The following is a 17,860-nucleotide window of genomic DNA, read 5'->3' as shown; positions in this document are numbered from 1 at the left end:
ATGTAATTATTCGTAATATGATTTTAGAAGGATTTTGTCCTCTATTATAGTTATTGAGCAGTCACAAATTAGAGAAGAACAAATATTTTAATATCTCTTCTCTTTAGCGCGGTTGCCATTCCAATTACCCTTTCACTTGAGAAGAAAATTAATTTTAATATCTATTATTACGCATAATAGCTCATAGTGGATTCGAGCAGAATATTCTCGGTGTTTAATTTCATATACTTTTGATAGAGCAATCCCTTCATATATCAAAAACCAAATCGGATATTTATTAGCGTGTGGTGTGTACAAAATAGACAGCATCATCATTTAGTTATCAAGTGGTTAAAATTCAAATTTATTGAAATATGCTTCATCCTAATAATCTAATTTGCTGACCTGTTGTTGTTTCAATAAGAAAGTTGTTTCCCAATACGCCTTTTAAGGTTGGTTACCGAAGAAATTGTGTGGCATGCAACAACTAGACAGAGTTCATATAAAAGCAGCCTGTACCGCCCATCCAAATTAAGTACTACAAGCATTATTTGGTGGGGGTCGTTTGGTGGGGTCGTTTGGTCGGCTTTACTAATCAAAATAGTCTTTGTATTAAAATTTAATCCATCCAATATAATGTTTGGTTACTCAATTCAATTTAATCATACCTAATATATGGATTACTTATATACACATAGGGGACTTATCTAACCGAGGAGGCTTATCTAATACCGAGAAAATTAAGGGATTACTTATACCAGGTTTAACTATATCTAGATAAGACCCCGATGATGATTAAACTACCCCTCAAACCCTTTTTTCAATTCATGAAATGGAAAATCCCACAAATATTCAGGGTATAATTGCAAAGAAGATTTTTTACAATTTTAAACCAAACACAAGCTTAGATTATACATTATATATCTAATTTTTAATACAATGAACTAAACACTTGATAAAAAATAATCTCAATATTACAATCATTGCATTACTAATCCTTGTATTACTTGTCTTAACCCTTTAAGAGTAACAATTAACATGTGGATGGGTTAATAAAGGTTGGCTTTTACGTACTTGATCAAAAGTTTGAAAAAGTGATTAAGTGGGGTGTGGGGTCCAGAAGACATCTCTACATATTGGTAATTTGGTAGTCATGAATTCATAAGTAAAGGAGTAAAAGTCAAAGATGACGAGCTTTCCATTTCAATACTTTTTCTTACGGTACATATAGTGCAAAAAGCTTATTGCAGAAAGGAAAGGCATTTTGATTTTTGTCCAATGGCTGCTGGCGCTTACACGGCGGCCGGTGTTTCGCCGCTGCTCCAATATCGGAACTCATCATGCCTCCACGTCAGATTCAATTATTTGGTGCGTGCATCACAACCGCCAGCACAGATGACGCCTGCTCTGTCGAGCAACAAGGGAAGCAGCAACTCCATAACTGAGAAAACAAGTTTGATTATGAAAGATTACATGGAATGGAGCAAGGATATGATTGGCTCCGGTGGGCCACCACGCTGGTTTTCCCCCTTGGAGTGCGGTCCACCTATCAAAGACTCCCCTCTCTTGCTCTATTTACCAGGTCATTTAATTAAATGAATCACCAACTTTACTCATTTTCTATCTTCTGCTAATATATACTCCCCTTTTCAATTTATACGAATTTATTTAACTGGACATGATATTTAAAAAAGAGGGAAATTTTTTAAAATTTGTGATTCAAAATAAGCCTTGAAAATTTATATGACCGTTATTTCTAAATTAGAAAAGAGAGGTTCATTTTAGCATGAATTAAAAAAAAATAAGTTCAAATAAATTAAGACAATAAAAGGAGAGGAAAAAACGATTTGGATTAGGACATGCAGTATTACAACAACAACAACATAACATAGCAAGTGTAGTTTTAAAAGTGGACTCTCGGCTAAAAAAGCATAGTCAAATGCAAAAATGTAACAACATAGCTAGTGTAGTTTTAAAAGTGGACTCTCGGCTAAAAAAACATAGTCAAATGCAAAAATGTAAGAGAAACATAGTGATCTACACGATACTAAAATAAAGATAATACTACTAAGAAAAGGAAGAAGAAGATATGGAAAGGCTAGCCCCATCTCTCACACACACTACGAAACTCAACTACTTCTATCCTAATCCTCAACCTCCAAATCTTCCTATATATATCTAAGATCAGGACATGCTAATTAGTGAGAGTAGAAAGTTTCGATTGTGTCTTCTACCTACCTAACTGTCCACGTTTTTGCAGTCATCATCAAACATGGGACGGTATTAGTCACTGATAATATAGCTGCTACCGATCTCGACGAGGCAGTATATTTTCCTTTTATCATTTACATTACTTCCTCGTCATACTCAACTCCTCATGATTGTTATACAACCGCAGTAAAGCTAAGGTCCGAACATCTTAGTATTCCACCTTTTATGAACAAGACAGCATATAGAAGACATAACTGTAAAAAAAACATTTGAACGAGGAAATAAAGAGCACTAACTATATGCTGTTTATTGTAGCTAACTTTTGAATTTTACATGCCTCAATTTTGATGTATTGCATTGTTATATTGTACTATATATCTGTCTTGTGGTTTTGTTAGATTCCTAGCTCCAGAAGGATTCTCCCTCCGTCCCACACTTTATGTTACTTATTTGAGTAAGTACAAAGTTTAGGATATTAGTTTAACTTCTATATGTAAAAGTACTTATGAAAGAATAGTAAAATAAAATTTTCATTCTTAAAGTTGAATAGTTAATAGATTGAATTTTCCAAACTTGTGAAAATTGTATAAAATAATATTGTTTGTAGAATGTTAAGTATGTCTATTAGACATTGAGTAATAATTTTGGGATTATCTTATGTTGGACTTCGATTATTGTCTCAACTATGTTTTGGTTTTACAAAAGGAATTAAACAAATATTAAGTTGTTGGACATAATAATAGGCTCTAGCTTACTGATCCTCTTATATAATAACATTAAAATCCTCTCAACTCGCTGTAATGGCAAAGTTTGTAACTGATTGTTCGTGAACAAAGCCATAGTGCAAATATTGATATGTAGCACACGCTGGACAGATATCCTTCTCTATATCATCGTCTATGAACTGTTCATACAGTGATCTAAATAGCTACTCTGTCAGTTAATTAAGCTAGGTTCTATTTACTTGGAACATTGCAGGGATTGATGGTATTGGACTTGGCCTTATAAAGCATCACAGAAGACTTGGAAGGTAAGTTTGTGAATTGAACTTTTTCGCACAATGTCAGAATTTAAAATGTTTGATTTTCAGCACTACTGTCCTTAAGAAATTTGTGTTGTACCTGAAAAAAATATCCTGTTAAGTTATCTTCTTCTTTTTTTCTTTTTTTTCTTTTTGGGCGGTGCTTTGCGTACATGAAGGATCTTCAATATATGGTGTCTCCATGTTCCAGTTACAGATCGAACATCGTTCTCAGGTCTCTCCTTCCTCATCTCCCTGTTGTGTTCTTAGGCAAAATTGCTTGCTTGAATTTTAATAAATGGAAACCAAACATCTGAATAAGAATATTTTAAAGAGTAGAAATGGTAGTAAGAGCTGTTGCCTCTAAATTTTGGCTCGTTGTATGATCTACATGGAAATTCAGAAGCGATGATCTGAGGATGTATTACTACTATTATCATATACTGAAGTCAAATTCTCTTTCTTAGTGTTGCATAACAGGTATAGATCTTATGTAATTTGTGAAAAAGATCCCTTTAGATTCAGCTGAATGAGAGAGTTATGAATCAGCTAACAAATCTGAGCACGCGGTGCATTTGGGAAAGCCATGCAGTTACTCTTTAAACATTAAAATGAAATGTCTATGCCCTGATATCTTGTGCTTTTTTCATTTTTGCCTTTCTTTGTAATATGTAATTTAACTCGTGTCCACTTTAAAGTTTGGACAATGTTACTAGACAAACCTGTCCTGTTTCCATCTTAAGCAGTTTTTCTTTTTAAACTTGTGAATGTGTGCTAGTTTTATCATTTGAATGAAAGTAAAAGTGGAATATACTTCCCCTTAACTGTCCTTCAGACCTGGTGCACCTGGTTGAAGCAACTGTTAGGTCAGAGAATCACCATGCACCAAGACGTCCCATCTATCTTCTTGGAGAATCTTTTGGCGGATGTCTAGCACTTGCTGTTGCTGCTCGTAATCCACATATTGATCTTGCTCTAATTTTGTCAAACCCAGGTTGAAAAGCATGTCATTATCATTATGTGAGAAAATTTTATATTTCCTGAATCATTTCATAGTTCTTATTGCAATGATGTGTCTCAGCCACACGTTTACGGGAGTCTCAGCTGCAAAATCTGATAACGTTGTCAGAAGTCATTCCTGAGCAACTTCATCCAAGCATGGTTAAAATGCTAAGTGTGACTACAGGTAATAATTACCTTCATCCTCTGATTTATGAGAATTATAGTTCAAGTGGATGGAATTTTGACTTGCTAAACTAGCATTATGATAACTGCTAACAATTCGTAGTTGTATATTTTGGTGGCATATGTTTTGAAGTTCCCAGAAATGGAGTTTGTTTTGAGTTTTTTTAAAAACTGTTTGTTTGAATGATTTTTCCAGAAAAGGTTAACTTTTTTTTTTTTTAAATACTCCCGAACTCAGTTTTTCCAGAAATCTACCAAAAGAGAAGTTGTTTTTCCTACATGTACTTGGTTTCCGTGCTAAATGTAAACTGTTTGGTTTGGTAGATAAATGATCCTAGCTTCAGGACTATTTATTTCTTCTGAATTTTTTTATCAGAAATCTTGTTGACTAGAATTGTATGAGTTGCCTTTTAAGGCCGTAGGAGGAAACATGCTAAACATGCTCTCCTGTCACTAATTAAGATGTTTTACTTGCCTATCTATTTCACTATATATAATCACATATCTCTCACTTCACGTTGTATCTTGCTCCAAAAGATGTGTGTATCTGTTGAGACAAACCATACTTCTTCAAAGTGTGCAGCAACTTATTCTGGTCTTTGTTTTTTCTAACTTGCACCACAAACTTCCATTCAACTTGAAAGGTTTGACTGCTGAGTCAGAAAAACCAATAACTTGAAGAACTTAATCCCAATATTGAACAAATCATTCAGATATGTTTGCTGTATGCATAATTCTTTGAGAAGAAATAGATTTAGAAAAACACCTCATCTTGTTATTACAGCCTGTCTTTTAAACTTCTCTTGATGAAGTATATGTATATGTTCATATGCATCTGATTTGTAATGTTAATACATCATCACCTGTTCTTTTAGTGCTTGCAAGAATAAATTTACATCTTCTTAGTTTTATTTATCATGTTGATTGGGACTAAATCCCTCCTTAATATTGGACTGTGAAGTGCTCAAAATGGAGTGACGATTCATATAGCCGACCAACTTGCTTGGGATTGAGGTGTTAGTTGTTGATTGGAACTAAATAACTTCAGTGGATACTTGCCATTTTTCTTGCTTAAATTGGTTAGCTGAGTTTACTTTGTGGTAAACTTTTAGATGAAATTGACAACTGATTCAATTAAATGATTAGGTGTTCCTGCAAGGGTGGCAGTGGCAATTCCTGGCAGCGTACACCCTTTGCAACAAGCAGCAGCAGAGTTATTTCGTGGTGATGTAGCATTTTCATCCTACTTATCTGTAAGGTCCAAAAGTCTTAAAGTCAGTAGGTTAAATGTGAAAGTCATCCCTCTTACTCTTAAAGTCTGGTCATCCTAGAAAAAAATGTTGCATTCGGACATTTTCATCAATTTATTCTTTGTGGCATCTTCTTAGCATTGATGACATTCCCTTATGTTGACCATGTCTATCCATGTTGGTATCTTCTTTTTCCACTCTAGCTTTGATACTTCGAAGACTTTAACTTAGATAACCATTATTAGTTGATATGTTCAGTTAGAGTTTGTTCTTGTTGTCAGTTTGAGCAAGAAAATGATGAAAAAGGTCGCAGGTGCTGGCTGATGTGTTACCTGTAGGAACACTTATCTGGCGGCTGAAGATGCTCAAAGCAGCCGCAGCTTTTGTCAGTTCCCGCCTCCATGCTGTCAAAGCACAAACTCTGGTACTTTCGAGGTAATTCTTCAGAATTCCAGTGTGTCAGTGGTAAAATTTGATGAGAGCGAGATTTTTAAACGCCTACTCCCTCCCGGGAAATAGTTGATTTTCTCTCTCTCTATTGACATCTTTACAAGAAGTTTATTAGTGTAGACTAGAATTGTTGCATTCTCTTCTTTTTCCAGACATTTCGAGCAATACCTAATTCTGGTTAGCTTTCACAACTGCACTATGCGTGGCTAAGAGTTATATTTCTATGCAGCGGAAAGGATCACTTGATACCCAGCCTTGAGGAATCTGAGAAGCTTCATCAGATGCTTCCAAACTGTGAGATCCGGAGATTTAATAACAGTGGTCATGTCCTTCTCCTGGTAGGCTGTTCTTCTTTTCCAAACCAATTGAGAACCAATTCCTCTTTCCAACTTCCACAAATGACTTCAGTTCTATACCAGATTGATAACTGCTAATGCAAACGGTAATAGTTCAGAGACTTTCTTTGGAGTAATCTTTGTCAACAAACAACGAAACAAAGCAGAGAACTTCTTGAGTAGACTCTGCATCAAATATAGATAGATTTCTTTTCAAAAACCCTGTACCTGAAGTCTCGTTGAGGTTTATGCAATGACAAAGATAATGAAAAACAAAAAGAAAAAATGTTTTTTTTTTGTAAAATGGAGCAAAAAACATGCCCCTTAGTGAATGAATAGGCTTAGGAATAAGTGAAGTAGGAGATGGGACCTCAAGGATCAGTTATGGGCATAGTGAGGTAAGATGATAGCAAGCCCTCTGTGTTTGGCCCTTGCAATTTTCTGTTAAGAGTGTGCTTTCTAGCTGCTTAGGAAAAATGTAGGTCCTTGTCATTCATTTTATGTTATTGATTATTGGGATATTCGCTGCACTCTTCCAACTTGGAGTCTTCCTTGCAGTTTGTATATCAGCTGAAGTTTGTAGCTTTTTCTCTCATTTTCTAATATCTGCTGTAGTTTAGGATATCAGGTCAGGTATGCTACAGTCCTGATATTGCACTTTTTTTCTTCTTCGCCAAGATGGAAGATAAAAAGTGCAAACTTCAATGTTGCCTTCCAACAGATTTACTCTATCAGTGTGATTCCATAAATATGTCACATAGTAGCATATTATATGCCTTACGTCCTACAGAAAGAATCAGTGCCATGGCAGTTTGTATAATAGGCTGTATAGTCCTGCAATAGCCTACCTGTACGCTCTAAGTGCTCCATACATATAACTGGTTACTTCGGGTACCCACAAAGATAATACTCCAACTTTTAAAGCATTCATACCGAATCATGCTGGGGTATATGATAAGTTGAATTTTTTGTGCAGGAAGCAGACTTTAATTTGGTAACTGTCATGACGGGTGCCAATTTTTATCGACGTGGAAGACACCTTGACTTCGTCACAGATTTTGTGCCGCCAAGCACTTCTGAGTTTGACAACGTGTATAAACCGTACAGGTATATTGTCCTGCTCTATGTTGGAACTGTAGGACGCATAATTTGCTTCCTAGTCACTGACAGTTGTATATTGTGCTCTAAGTGCATAGACAGGATATCTAGTTAATGAGGTTCCACGCTGACAAAATATTTTAATGGCGGTCTTGCTTCTCTATATAAGATGCTACCTTTGGACTACTTAACTATGGCTAAGCTAATCAGAAGCTCTTATTGGCATAGTGAATCAAGTCTTCTGCATCTGCTATTTAACGTGTACTTTGTTCATTTGATAAATAACACAAATACTGCAAGCTTATTTAATTGTTTGTACTTGTGTGACTGATTAAAACACAGGTGGATGGAAGTTGCCTTCAACCCTGTGATGATATCAACTCTCGAAAATGGGAATGTTGTTCGGGGTCTGACTGGAATTCCTACTGAAGGCCCAGTCTTACTTGTTGGTTATCACATGATGCTTGGACTTGAACTAGTTCCTTTGGTGTCCCGTTTGTGGAATGAACATAAGATTGTCCTACGAGGCATAGCACATCCATTGATGTTTAAGAGAGCAAGAGTGGGAAATATGCCTGCGTTATCAATGTATGATGATTACCGATTTATGGGTGCAGTTCCCGTGTCGGCAACTAACTTCTATAAACTTTTATCATCAAAATCCCACATGTTGCTGTATCCCGGGGGCATGCGGGAAGCTCTTCACCGGAAGGTATTATCTAGTTAAAACATCTTGCTTAGAAATGCTCTACTTAAAATATTTCTATATTTAGTGACTTGCAGTCCATATATATAGTTATATACAACAAACGTTAACTTCTCAGGAAAAAAATATTATTTAAGAATCTAAGGGTTGCATTTCTTTAAAAGTTTGTGATTAATTTGTGTGATTTTGTCTCTGCTCCACTTGAAACATAAAATCAGGTGAAACGATTAATGAGTCAATATTTACATGTTCTGAAGATACTAATTATGATAGGAAATTGACCCGGTCACTAAATGTAGAATTAAATGGTCATTTTCATATTGATGAAATCAAAATTGAAATTTATAAACCTGTTGATTTCTCAAGATGCTATATATTTTTTTGTCTCTGGTTTTAGGGAAAGCTTGATAAGTGTATATCTAACATATAAGGCCAAGGTTAAGTACTGAAATAAGTTGTTGAAAGATATTTGCTTAAGAAATGGGAGATTGACTTGGAACAATAGCAGTAATCCTTGCAGTTCTAAATGTTGAATAAGGTTATTAAATAGCCAATGACAAGAAGATAAAAGCATGCCTGCTTTTCTAATAATTTGGTATTCTGACTTCAGGGGGAGGAGTACAAATTGTTCTGGCCAGAACAGTCTGAATTTGTCAGAATGGCAGCTAGATTTGGAGCTAAAATTATACCTTTTGGTTCAGTGGGAGAAGATGATATTGGCCAGGTAGTCTCTCGAGTTAAATAGTTTCTTGAAATATTTTAATGAGAACATGCAACATCTATTCTGGTGGATCTGTTTCACTACAAAAGTTGAGTTAGTTTTATTTGGGATGCATAAATATAATATAAAAACAATTGCCTAAAGCAATATTGCATACTTACGACGACCAGATGAAAATCATTGTTGAAGGGCGAATGGATAAGGTGTGATGGCACAGAACAGCTTGTTGCTTCAGTTGTATTTTAATAGTTGAACTGAATCCTTTAGGTTTTTTCTAGTGCTGAGGTTACCCAATTCAGATGGCTCGAAAGGGAAAAGAAAAAGAGTTTACAAATGGATATATTAAAACTTGTCTAGTAACTACCATAAGAAGATTCTAAGAAAGAAATCATGAAGCTGAATTCTTTTTTATGACAATTATGTTATGAACCTCATGAGCATGAAATATGAGCTATGTAATAACCCGTACCTTCGCGGTAAGATTAAAAGTGCTCTACATGCTAAGAAGGCCGAGTTATAAAGTATGAGTCATATCTTATGTTTGGCTGGTGATGATATTTTTCTCATTATAAAAAGACTTTCATCTACTAATACATCCCTCCAAAACAGAGTTTTGAGCATGGAGAACATGTTCTTTTGCTTTTATGTTGAAAGATAAAGAGGAAAATTTGGTTCAAGCACGTGGAGAGATCTGACTACCCCGAAGCTCTTTCCTTAAGAAACAATTAAACAGATAATGCTTCTCTATGACCGGCTGTTATTCTAAACTTGCTCTGATTAACATTGAGATAGTTTTCCTTATTGGAGGAAATAGCAACTTTTATATCACAAAAGTCATCCTCTTGTTCACTCACCAATCTTTCAATCAGATGCTCCTTGATTACGATGACCTGATGAAGATTCCCTATTTCAAGGCTGGCATAGAGGAGTTAACTGGTCAAGTGGAGAAGCTAAGGTATCTGAGTTTGTTCTTTCCTTAGTTTATCCGACTTAGTGTGTGTTTGGTATGATGGAAGTCATATCATGGTAAATGTTTACCTGGAAAACGTTTTCCGTTGTCTGGTTGGCGAATAGGAAATGTTTTTCGAAAAAATAATATATTAAAGATTAATAATAATATTAGCAAATCGGAGAGTGGTTAGGAAATGTTTTTCGAAAAAATAATATATTAAAGATTAATAATAATATTAGCTAATCGGAGAGTGGTTTGATGAAAATTTTCAGAACTACGGATTACTAATAATTTTCTGTGTAAGTTGAAACAAGTAATATGAAGTTTAAAAGTCTACATAGTTGTAAGAAAATGATTTTTGCCCATCAATGAAGGAAATCATCGCAACCCCCCCCCCCCCCCCCCCTTCCTTCCCCTTTCCCTTTGAATTCTATCAACCAAACACCGAAAATGATTTCTTCACAGAAAACATTTTCGTGGAAAATGACTTCTCTTACCATCCACGCCGTTAATCTCTATATATGTTGTATTAGCCAATGGACATTGAAGTTTGTTTGCTGCACGCAAGGTGGAAATCCATGGTGGTTCTTTCTTCTTGCTAGAAGACTAGAAATGTCCATTACTGTTGAAAACCTAACATGTTCAACCTTTTTAGACCACTTAAAGCATAATTTGTGCCATGCGATATCATCTACTTAGCATGTGGTGGTGCTAATAATGGATATCACCTATTTGACTGTTTAATTTATCAATGACAATGTTGCATCTTAGCCTAAAACATTAAAAATTTGAAGAAAGGTAGGCTATGGAAGTCAGTTGAGCAAAAAGAGTGGCCTGTGCATAAGGAGGACTACTTACAAGTTGGTCAAACTTTTAACATTGATAGTCTGGCCAAAATAGAAGTTGATGCTACTAGTCTCTTATTTGCGGTTATTCTCTCTATTTATTTTGGTCCACTTCGCAAACCACTTAGTTCAGTAATACTTAAATTTCACGGAGGGATGCTGTCTTGCATGTGAACCCAGAAATGACACTGAAGGAGAGGTTTCAAACCAAGATGTACATCTTCCAATCATTCTTCCAAAAGTTCCTGGTCGTTTTTACTTCTACTTCGGCAAGCCAATTGAAACAGAAGGTAATTCCTGAAGTATCTCACTGTATTAACGTAACATATGCTGGGGAAGCCTGGAGGTGATATTTGATGACCTTTTACTTGTTGCAGGGAGGAAGGAGGAACTAAAAAGCAGGGAGAAAGCACATGAATTATACTTGGAAGTGAAGTCTGAGGTTGAGAGATGCATTGGTTACCTGAAGGAGAAAAGAGAAAAAGATCCGTATAGGAGCATCATGGCCCGCCTCCCTTACCAGGCTAGCCATGGCTTTGATTCTGAAGTTCCCACATTTGACCTATAGTTATTTTTCACATATTTAATTCTTTCTTTCCCCTGGATAAAATGTGCACCTTCTTGACAAAAAAAATAAAAAATAATAATGATAATGCCCACCGTTCTCTCTCCTACTTTTGTATAAGAAGCTATGCATCATTTAGTATACAAGTTATTTACTTGGGTATTTACTATAAAGCAGATCGCATTTTGCAGCGAGTTGATCAATCTTTACATAGTGTGGAGAGCTCAGTCAGTAGCTCATAGTCATAAGGCAGGGTTAAACGCTAAGTTTGAGGAAGACCACTTATTACCATCCATTACCTGTGCCAAATGTTTACGTTAATATTGGTTGATCAGTTGAGTTTTTTTGTTTTTGTATTTTGTGCGAAGTTTTGAGAAGTGAAAGCCAAACTTATATAACAAGAATTAAGTTTTAATCATTTCTTTAACTATGGCCAAAAACACGGATGGTCTCTTTGGGTAGGGGACATAATCACATAATCTCATTTGCACACCTCAACAACAGGGTAATCAAAAATAGAATTAAAAAAAAAAAAAAATAGAATCAGACAATTGTTTGCTCTAGTTGAACTGTAGAAACAAAAAGAAAAAGAGACCAAAATTGATTAGGCAAAAAACGTTTGGGTGAAGTGGTCCCTCCGTCGGTCGTTCAAAGTATAGTAGTTCTGAAATCGGTCAAAACCATTTGTAGCAAGTCTAATTAACGCCAATAGTACAATTGCCGTTAAGATGAAACTAGTATAGGACGTACTTAACAACATGATATTTGATTTTTGATTTTCCTATTCTGGTGGTAGCGGAAGTTGTTGTGTTGCAGGTTAAGGAATTTCAGAGCTACTACTAGTGTATACATTTGAGTAATAAAGGAAATCAGAAGAATGAACAAGTTTGGATTGGTTTTTTACTTTGTAATAGTAAGGGGGAAATGGGTTGTTTTGAAGCTCAACAGAATGCTCACTTTCTTGGGGCTACACGACAGAGTAGAATAAATGGGGTATCTCACTGTATAATGTTATCCAGTGCAGAAACACACGAAAAATTAATTAAGTGGTACTTGATCAATTAATAAAGACAACCGACCTGTTACCATTTTTACTCACTTCTCTGCTCCATGATTGATAACACAAGTAGTTAGTAAAGACATATACCATCACATTCGCATTAATTACACAGTGCTCTCTCTGTTCAAGCTGCTAACAAACATCCAGGGCTATCCTTCCGAACCATGCATGCATGCAGCTATAAATAACTACCCACATTAATATATTATTCCTACTCAAAATTGTTGATATTATATCCCCAACTATCAGATTTCTTCATGAATACTCTTTTCAAACAAAATAAAATCATTAATCAATTAATTGAATTTAATTTAAACTTTTAATAAGTGGGAGCCACCATCATCACTTTTTCTGCTTTATAGTCCTTCTACCCCTCCCCAAACCCCGGTTTCTCCAGAACTTAGATATACTTGTTGTACATGAACAAGCAGTTCATAAGAAATTTTAAAAAAATTAAGAGAAGAAAGAAGACATTAGCTAAATAGCTAGAACTTGCTATAATTGCTTAAGGATAAGTACATGTAAAACTTAAACATGAAATGAGCAGACCATATCATCTCTGTAAAAGAGTTCTGAACTACATGGAATTAAGACTCTACTTTTAGTACCTAGCTAGTAGTGGAGCAATACACTAGATCTGACGCCTGACTGCTTCAGTTGCTGGCTATACTAAAAAGAAGGGGAAAAAACTCGAATACCCCTGAAAATTTTCCTCTAACTAAGACCAGAAAAGGAAAAAAACAAAAACACAGAGCAGCCCACAATACCCAGTTTCTCCTACAAACGAAGAGTAAGGTCGAGTTGGCGTTCATCAAAGGAAGACAAATCCTGTGGAGTCGAAAGAGTAGCAGCATCACCAGTACTAAAATAAACATGATGTCCGAGATTCGGTGGAGGAGGAGCATAAAACCCGTCAGAGGTGGAAGAGAAAGGGTTAAAGTTGTTATTGTTTGAAGGTGGTGCTTGGAGACAGCAGTAATTAGTGAAAGGGGAATTAGTGTTACCATTGTCCATGATGTTTTGTTCAGGCATCATAGTGGGCTCCATCTTGTCGTTGTTGTTCTGAACAAAATGGAAGCGTACCATGTTATTATTACGGTCGGAGTCAGTGGTGGAGAACATAGTACGACGAGAAGCGGCTCTTTCACGTTTGTGAGCATTTTGGTGTCCACCTAGAGCTTGAGAAGTGCAAAACTTGCGAGAACAGTAGAGGCAAGAAAACATTCTTGAAGATGGAACCTTTGGTTTAGGTTTTGGGATGTGTGGGTGTTGATCATCCAGAACATTGATATCAGAAATCACCATCTCTGTGGCGGCAGTGGAATTAGACGACTGGTTAAAGAAATCATAAACTAGGCTGGGGTCCGCCATTTTTCTCTCGAGCTCTTTGGAGATTAAGAAGGAATGTGTGAATATGTGGTGATGATACAAAGTGTAGTGTTATATAGGAGTTGTAGAGACTACTTATCTGAAAAAAGTGGAAGGGGGAGGAGAACACTGAATTAGCAGGAATGGTGACAGATTTTGGCAGAGCAGAGGGAGAGAGTGTCACTGGCTGTTTATTTTGTTTGTTTGTATCTCTACCCCGCCACCCCCCGCTTTAGTACTACAGTTGTTCAAGTGTACACCTGTACAGCAGGGGCATGTCATTACATTTTTACTATTTTCTCATAGTTTACAATGCCCTGCATGCATGCTAAATTACCCATCCTAATATAGAATAGTACACTTATCTTCACAAAGTACACATAATGCGTGTAATCACTAATGAACTCATACTAATAGCAAACCTTTTCTGGAGTTAAAAGTTAGGCATTTAAAGAGTTATACTATATACTTAGGGGTCGTTTGATGCATGATATAAACTGGAATATCCCAGCACTAATTTTTTATATCATATTTGGTAGAAGATATAAATTTATACTTTGTACCAAACGAAGCATAAAGTGCATCCTAACTTAAAAGATGGGATATCCCTTCTCATCCCACTTATCCTGAGATTATTTTATCCCATCTAGAAGATGGGATAAAATAATCCCAAGAGATGGGATAAGTTAGTCCCGGGATTGTAATCCCGGGATAATTTTGGCTACCTATCAAACGACCACTTACAACCTAGCTACAGACTATTATGTTTAGCAGTTTACGTAGTTAATAAGTTGTGTACTAGTAAAAGATTTATCAATTTAATTTTCAGGTTCTCAATCCACATTTATTGTATAAATTTAAATTCATATAGTTGGGTTTTTAGTAATCTAATATTATGGAAGCTCTTAATTACATTTTTAGATAGGAAATATCACTAGATCAGTAACACTCTTTAAGAGAATAGATACGCATCGGTCTGTTTAAATGATGTACGAGGTATGGCTAGTACGTGAGACTGGTTTAACAACATTCATATCTTTCTTTAATTTAAGGTGAAGAGTGATTGACAAGATGGTGTGAGGAAATGTGTGTGTTGCCTAGTGTGATTTGTATTCAGCAATTCCTTGTACCATATTATAATTCTGACACACAAAAATTGAAGCGAAGTCTAATCATATTCAACTTTGAATTCAAATAAAATCATTAACATGACACCCTATCCAATATGCCTACAACTCCTAAACAATCCTAAAATGGATTCCTACACCTGTTCCAGAGGCATGGTGATACTGTACACACCTAAGTTATGTTAACCTACTCCTCAATGACAACCTGAGATCTGTACTAATCCTCCTTTTTTTTCTCCATTTTTTTTTTTTTTAGTTTGTGCGTGCAGAAACTAGTCTTTTACGAGAAGGAGAATTTTTAGCTTAAATAATCTATTATTTAAATTAAAGGAATTAACAAGCATAATGCAATATTTTGAAAATTCTCAGAACTAAACTAAATGTAGGTGTGAATTTCCCGAGAAGGAAGCCAATAGATTAAAACTTTGTATGTTTTTATTTTCTTCTTTGATGTTACGATAATTGAAAGACTGATTACAAGACGATGAAAAAGAAAAGCTAAAATTATAGTAAAGATATGTGATGTATTAGTTACAGTAATCAATAAACGTCTCGGGGGTTTTATTTTACAGAAAAGAAAAAAAAAAAGAATATGATGTGTACAAAAGGACTGGGAAGTGGAGGGGGAGTGAGGACTGGACAAAAGAAATTGTTATGTCGTACAAACCCACCCCACTGCTGCAATTTGTTACAGTAGATGACAATTAGTAGACACGTGTCTAAGAAATAAGTTGAAATTAATGATACTCCCATATGATGGAGAGGAGGGAACTGAAGTAACTAGCTAGTGCTGAATAGATGTGAGTGGGAGTGGGAAGTGGAATCACAACGAGATGAGCCTATAATTATCATCATCCAATTTCTGTCGGAGTTTCCAAAACTGCTATATATTCCCTCTCACATGTGCCTAAGCAAAGCACCTATACTTCATATATTATACACTCATATATATACCAAGCTGCTTAAGTAGCCCCTTAACAAGACGTGTGAATGTGACGTGTGCTGAACCTCCCATCCCAATGTACATGCTTATATAAAATTAAGGCAGAATAACTAAACACCCTTAAATTTGACGCGTTTTATTTGAAATTTCAATTATGTCTGGTCCTAATTACCCTTTATATTTGGTTTGTTTATAATCATTAACCCTCCTCAAACAATAATTGGTCTTAATTATCTCCTTAAAAGAAAATCTAAAATACCATTTCCTTATATAACGCCTATTTCCTTATATCCTTCCATATACCTTCTCCATTCCTCCATTAAAATACTGCTACCATTTTTTCCTTTTTTTTTTTTATCATTTTTCTTTTGAGGGGATAACAATTACAGAAAGCCAAGTATAAGGGGGTAATTAGGACCAATTATTGATTGAGAGGGTAGTGATTGCCAACTACATAAGGTATTTAGAACCATATATAATTAAAGGGGATCTGAATAGAACGCTCAAAGTTTAGCGGGTATTAGGTATTCTGCCTAAAATTAATTAAAGAGAGACCCACTTAGGCAAAATAATAAGGAATTCAATAGCATTGGCATCAGCACAAGGCTGTGTGGCCTCTGCGTGAAAATTTCAGCCACTGCGTCATCCTGATCAGTACGCCTACTCCTACGCTCTTCCCTTTTGTGAAACGTACCAGGAAAGAACTTCAATCTCCTTTAATTTCCACAACATCACTTCTTGCTTACACCCAAAAAGAAAATATAATCAGAAAGAGAAAGAGTGGGAACCTTGTACGTCGAATTTGGACAAGCCTTTCTGAAAATGGATTAAGGAATGTTTCACCAACCAGTTCAGAGTTACTAACATCAAGTTATAGGTTTGAACAAAGTTAGAGTTGCCATCTTTCACCAATGGTTTGACTGGTCCATTCAAGATTGTATAGGCCCCTAAGCCTCTCAAGCTCTAAGCACGATAGGCCCAGGAACACAGCTCATATCATGATCATGTCAATGCAACCCAAAAGCCGAGTTTAATTTATTTATTCTGTTAAATACCTTCATGTTAGATTAGCTTTGAAAAAATCGTTTACCGGTTGTTTCTATCCATCAATATTGTATGTTAAAGGCCCAGATCTAATTGGGTGAAACCCAGCAATAGATGTCAGAGTTCCATAGTAAATCTGAATCTTCTCATAAACGCTTCCAATACGTGAGAATTAACGCTATATTTTCACTAACCCCTGGAAGACCTGAGAGAACCATTTTTCTGGCGTCTTCTGCTCATGATTCCCAGGAATTTGATTGATTGTTTCAATTCCTTTTTCTAACATATTATTGGAAGACTTACGTTCTTGAAACTTAAGCATGTTGGTACTAGGGGGCGAAGGAATCAGTAAGTGTGAGTTGCATTCTTATGGTGAAGAATAACATAAATAGTCAAATAATGCGCAAAGCAAACTATTAAATTTGTCAAACGAATTTAGTCAAGTTCCGGCTTAAAACATTATCTGAAGGACGACATATAATATGTATAGTTGAAAATTTAACTAGCTGTGTGTCGTGAGTAGTATTGAGTAAAATCAAAAAGCTTCAGGATCATCAAAGGAGCTAGTATTGATAATTTGATATCAAGTAGAGGAAAGCGATCAAATATCTTGCTGGTTGTATAAGAATCTCTCAATTCTCCCAATGACATTTCCTCGTATACATCTAGGCGCACCAGGATATAGATACATACATATTCCCAATTTACATTTCACTTAAAAAGCATAGGCATTTCAGCATAAGCTAAAGTGATCTGATTCCGAAGGCGGATCCAAAATTTAAAATGGATGACTTCAACTTCTAAGTTCTTACCACTGAATCCACGGCACTTTAGCAATTACTAACTATTCACATACATTTACGCTCCGTGTTAAAATTTTAATGTTAAACTGAAACCAGTAAATAAGGTTAGATCCACCTCTTATGCGATTGGATGATATACTTGTTACATTTTAGTAGGCAAAGATTCGGAGGTGGGAGTTGCTGGTTAGCTATTTTTT

At 35.7% G+C, this 17,860-nt stretch overlaps 2 protein-coding genes across 4 annotated transcripts; one reads left to right on the top strand and one right to left on the bottom strand.

Moving 5' to 3' along the window:
* The first annotated feature begins 1,129 nt into the window (after positions 1–1,129).
* Positions 1,130–11,491, top strand: LOC132621533 (phytyl ester synthase 2, chloroplastic-like). Of its 3 annotated transcripts, XM_060335843.1 has the most exons (14): positions 1,135–1,561; positions 3,169–3,220; positions 3,391–3,446; positions 4,047–4,205; positions 4,293–4,397; positions 5,543–5,649; positions 5,960–6,081; positions 6,326–6,434; positions 7,408–7,538; positions 7,872–8,241; positions 8,846–8,959; positions 9,826–9,911; positions 10,934–11,043; positions 11,131–11,491. In XM_060335843.1, exons 1-14 carry the CDS (start codon positions 1,258–1,260, stop codon positions 11,319–11,321), a joined length of 2,016 nt encoding a protein of 671 aa, XP_060191826.1. In that variant the 5' UTR covers positions 1,135–1,257; the 3' UTR covers positions 11,322–11,491. The 3 variants fall into 3 exon arrangements, with proteins under 3 accessions (XP_060191828.1, XP_060191827.1, XP_060191826.1); XM_060335845.1 differs by lacking the exons at positions 10,934–11,043; positions 11,131–11,491 and adding an exon at positions 10,703–10,927 and having other exon boundaries at positions 1,130–1,561; XM_060335844.1 differs by lacking the exon at positions 4,047–4,205 and having other exon boundaries at positions 1,134–1,561.
* A 1,385-nt stretch (positions 11,492–12,876) lies between these two features.
* Positions 12,877–13,920, bottom strand: LOC132623380 (zinc finger protein 8-like). The gene has a single exon (XM_060338125.1). It carries the CDS (start codon positions 13,747–13,749, stop codon positions 13,156–13,158), a length of 594 nt encoding a protein of 197 aa, XP_060194108.1. The 5' UTR covers positions 13,750–13,920; the 3' UTR covers positions 12,877–13,155.
* Between the last annotated feature and the right edge of the window lie 3,940 nt (positions 13,921–17,860).

This window comes from Lycium barbarum, chromosome 12, assembly GCF_019175385.1.
Source record: "Lycium barbarum isolate Lr01 chromosome 12, ASM1917538v2, whole genome shotgun sequence".
NCBI classification, from domain to species: domain Eukaryota; kingdom Viridiplantae; phylum Streptophyta; class Magnoliopsida; order Solanales; family Solanaceae; genus Lycium; species Lycium barbarum.
Note: the sequence above shows the minus strand (reverse complement) of the source record. Positions and strands in the feature narration are given on the sequence as shown.

What these genes read in the sequence shown, in the direction of transcription:
- LOC132621533 (XM_060335843.1), top strand. Translation starts at nt 1,258, where the DNA reads ATGGCTGCTGGCGCTTACACGGCGGCCGGTGTTTCGCCGCTGCTCCAA. An exon ending in AGATCGAACATCGTTCTCAG is followed by an intron (nt 3,447 to 4,046) that starts GTCTCTCCTTCC and finishes ACTGTCCTTCAG; the next exon opens with ACCTGGTGCACCTGGTTGAA. An exon ending in CAAGCCAATTGAAACAGAAG is followed by an intron (nt 11,044 to 11,130) that starts GTAATTCCTGAA and finishes TACTTGTTGCAG; the next exon opens with GGAGGAAGGAGGAACTAAAA.
- LOC132623380 (XM_060338125.1), bottom strand. Translation starts at nt 13,749, where the DNA reads ATGGCGGACCCCAGCCTAGTTTATGATTTCTTTAACCAGTCGTCTAAT.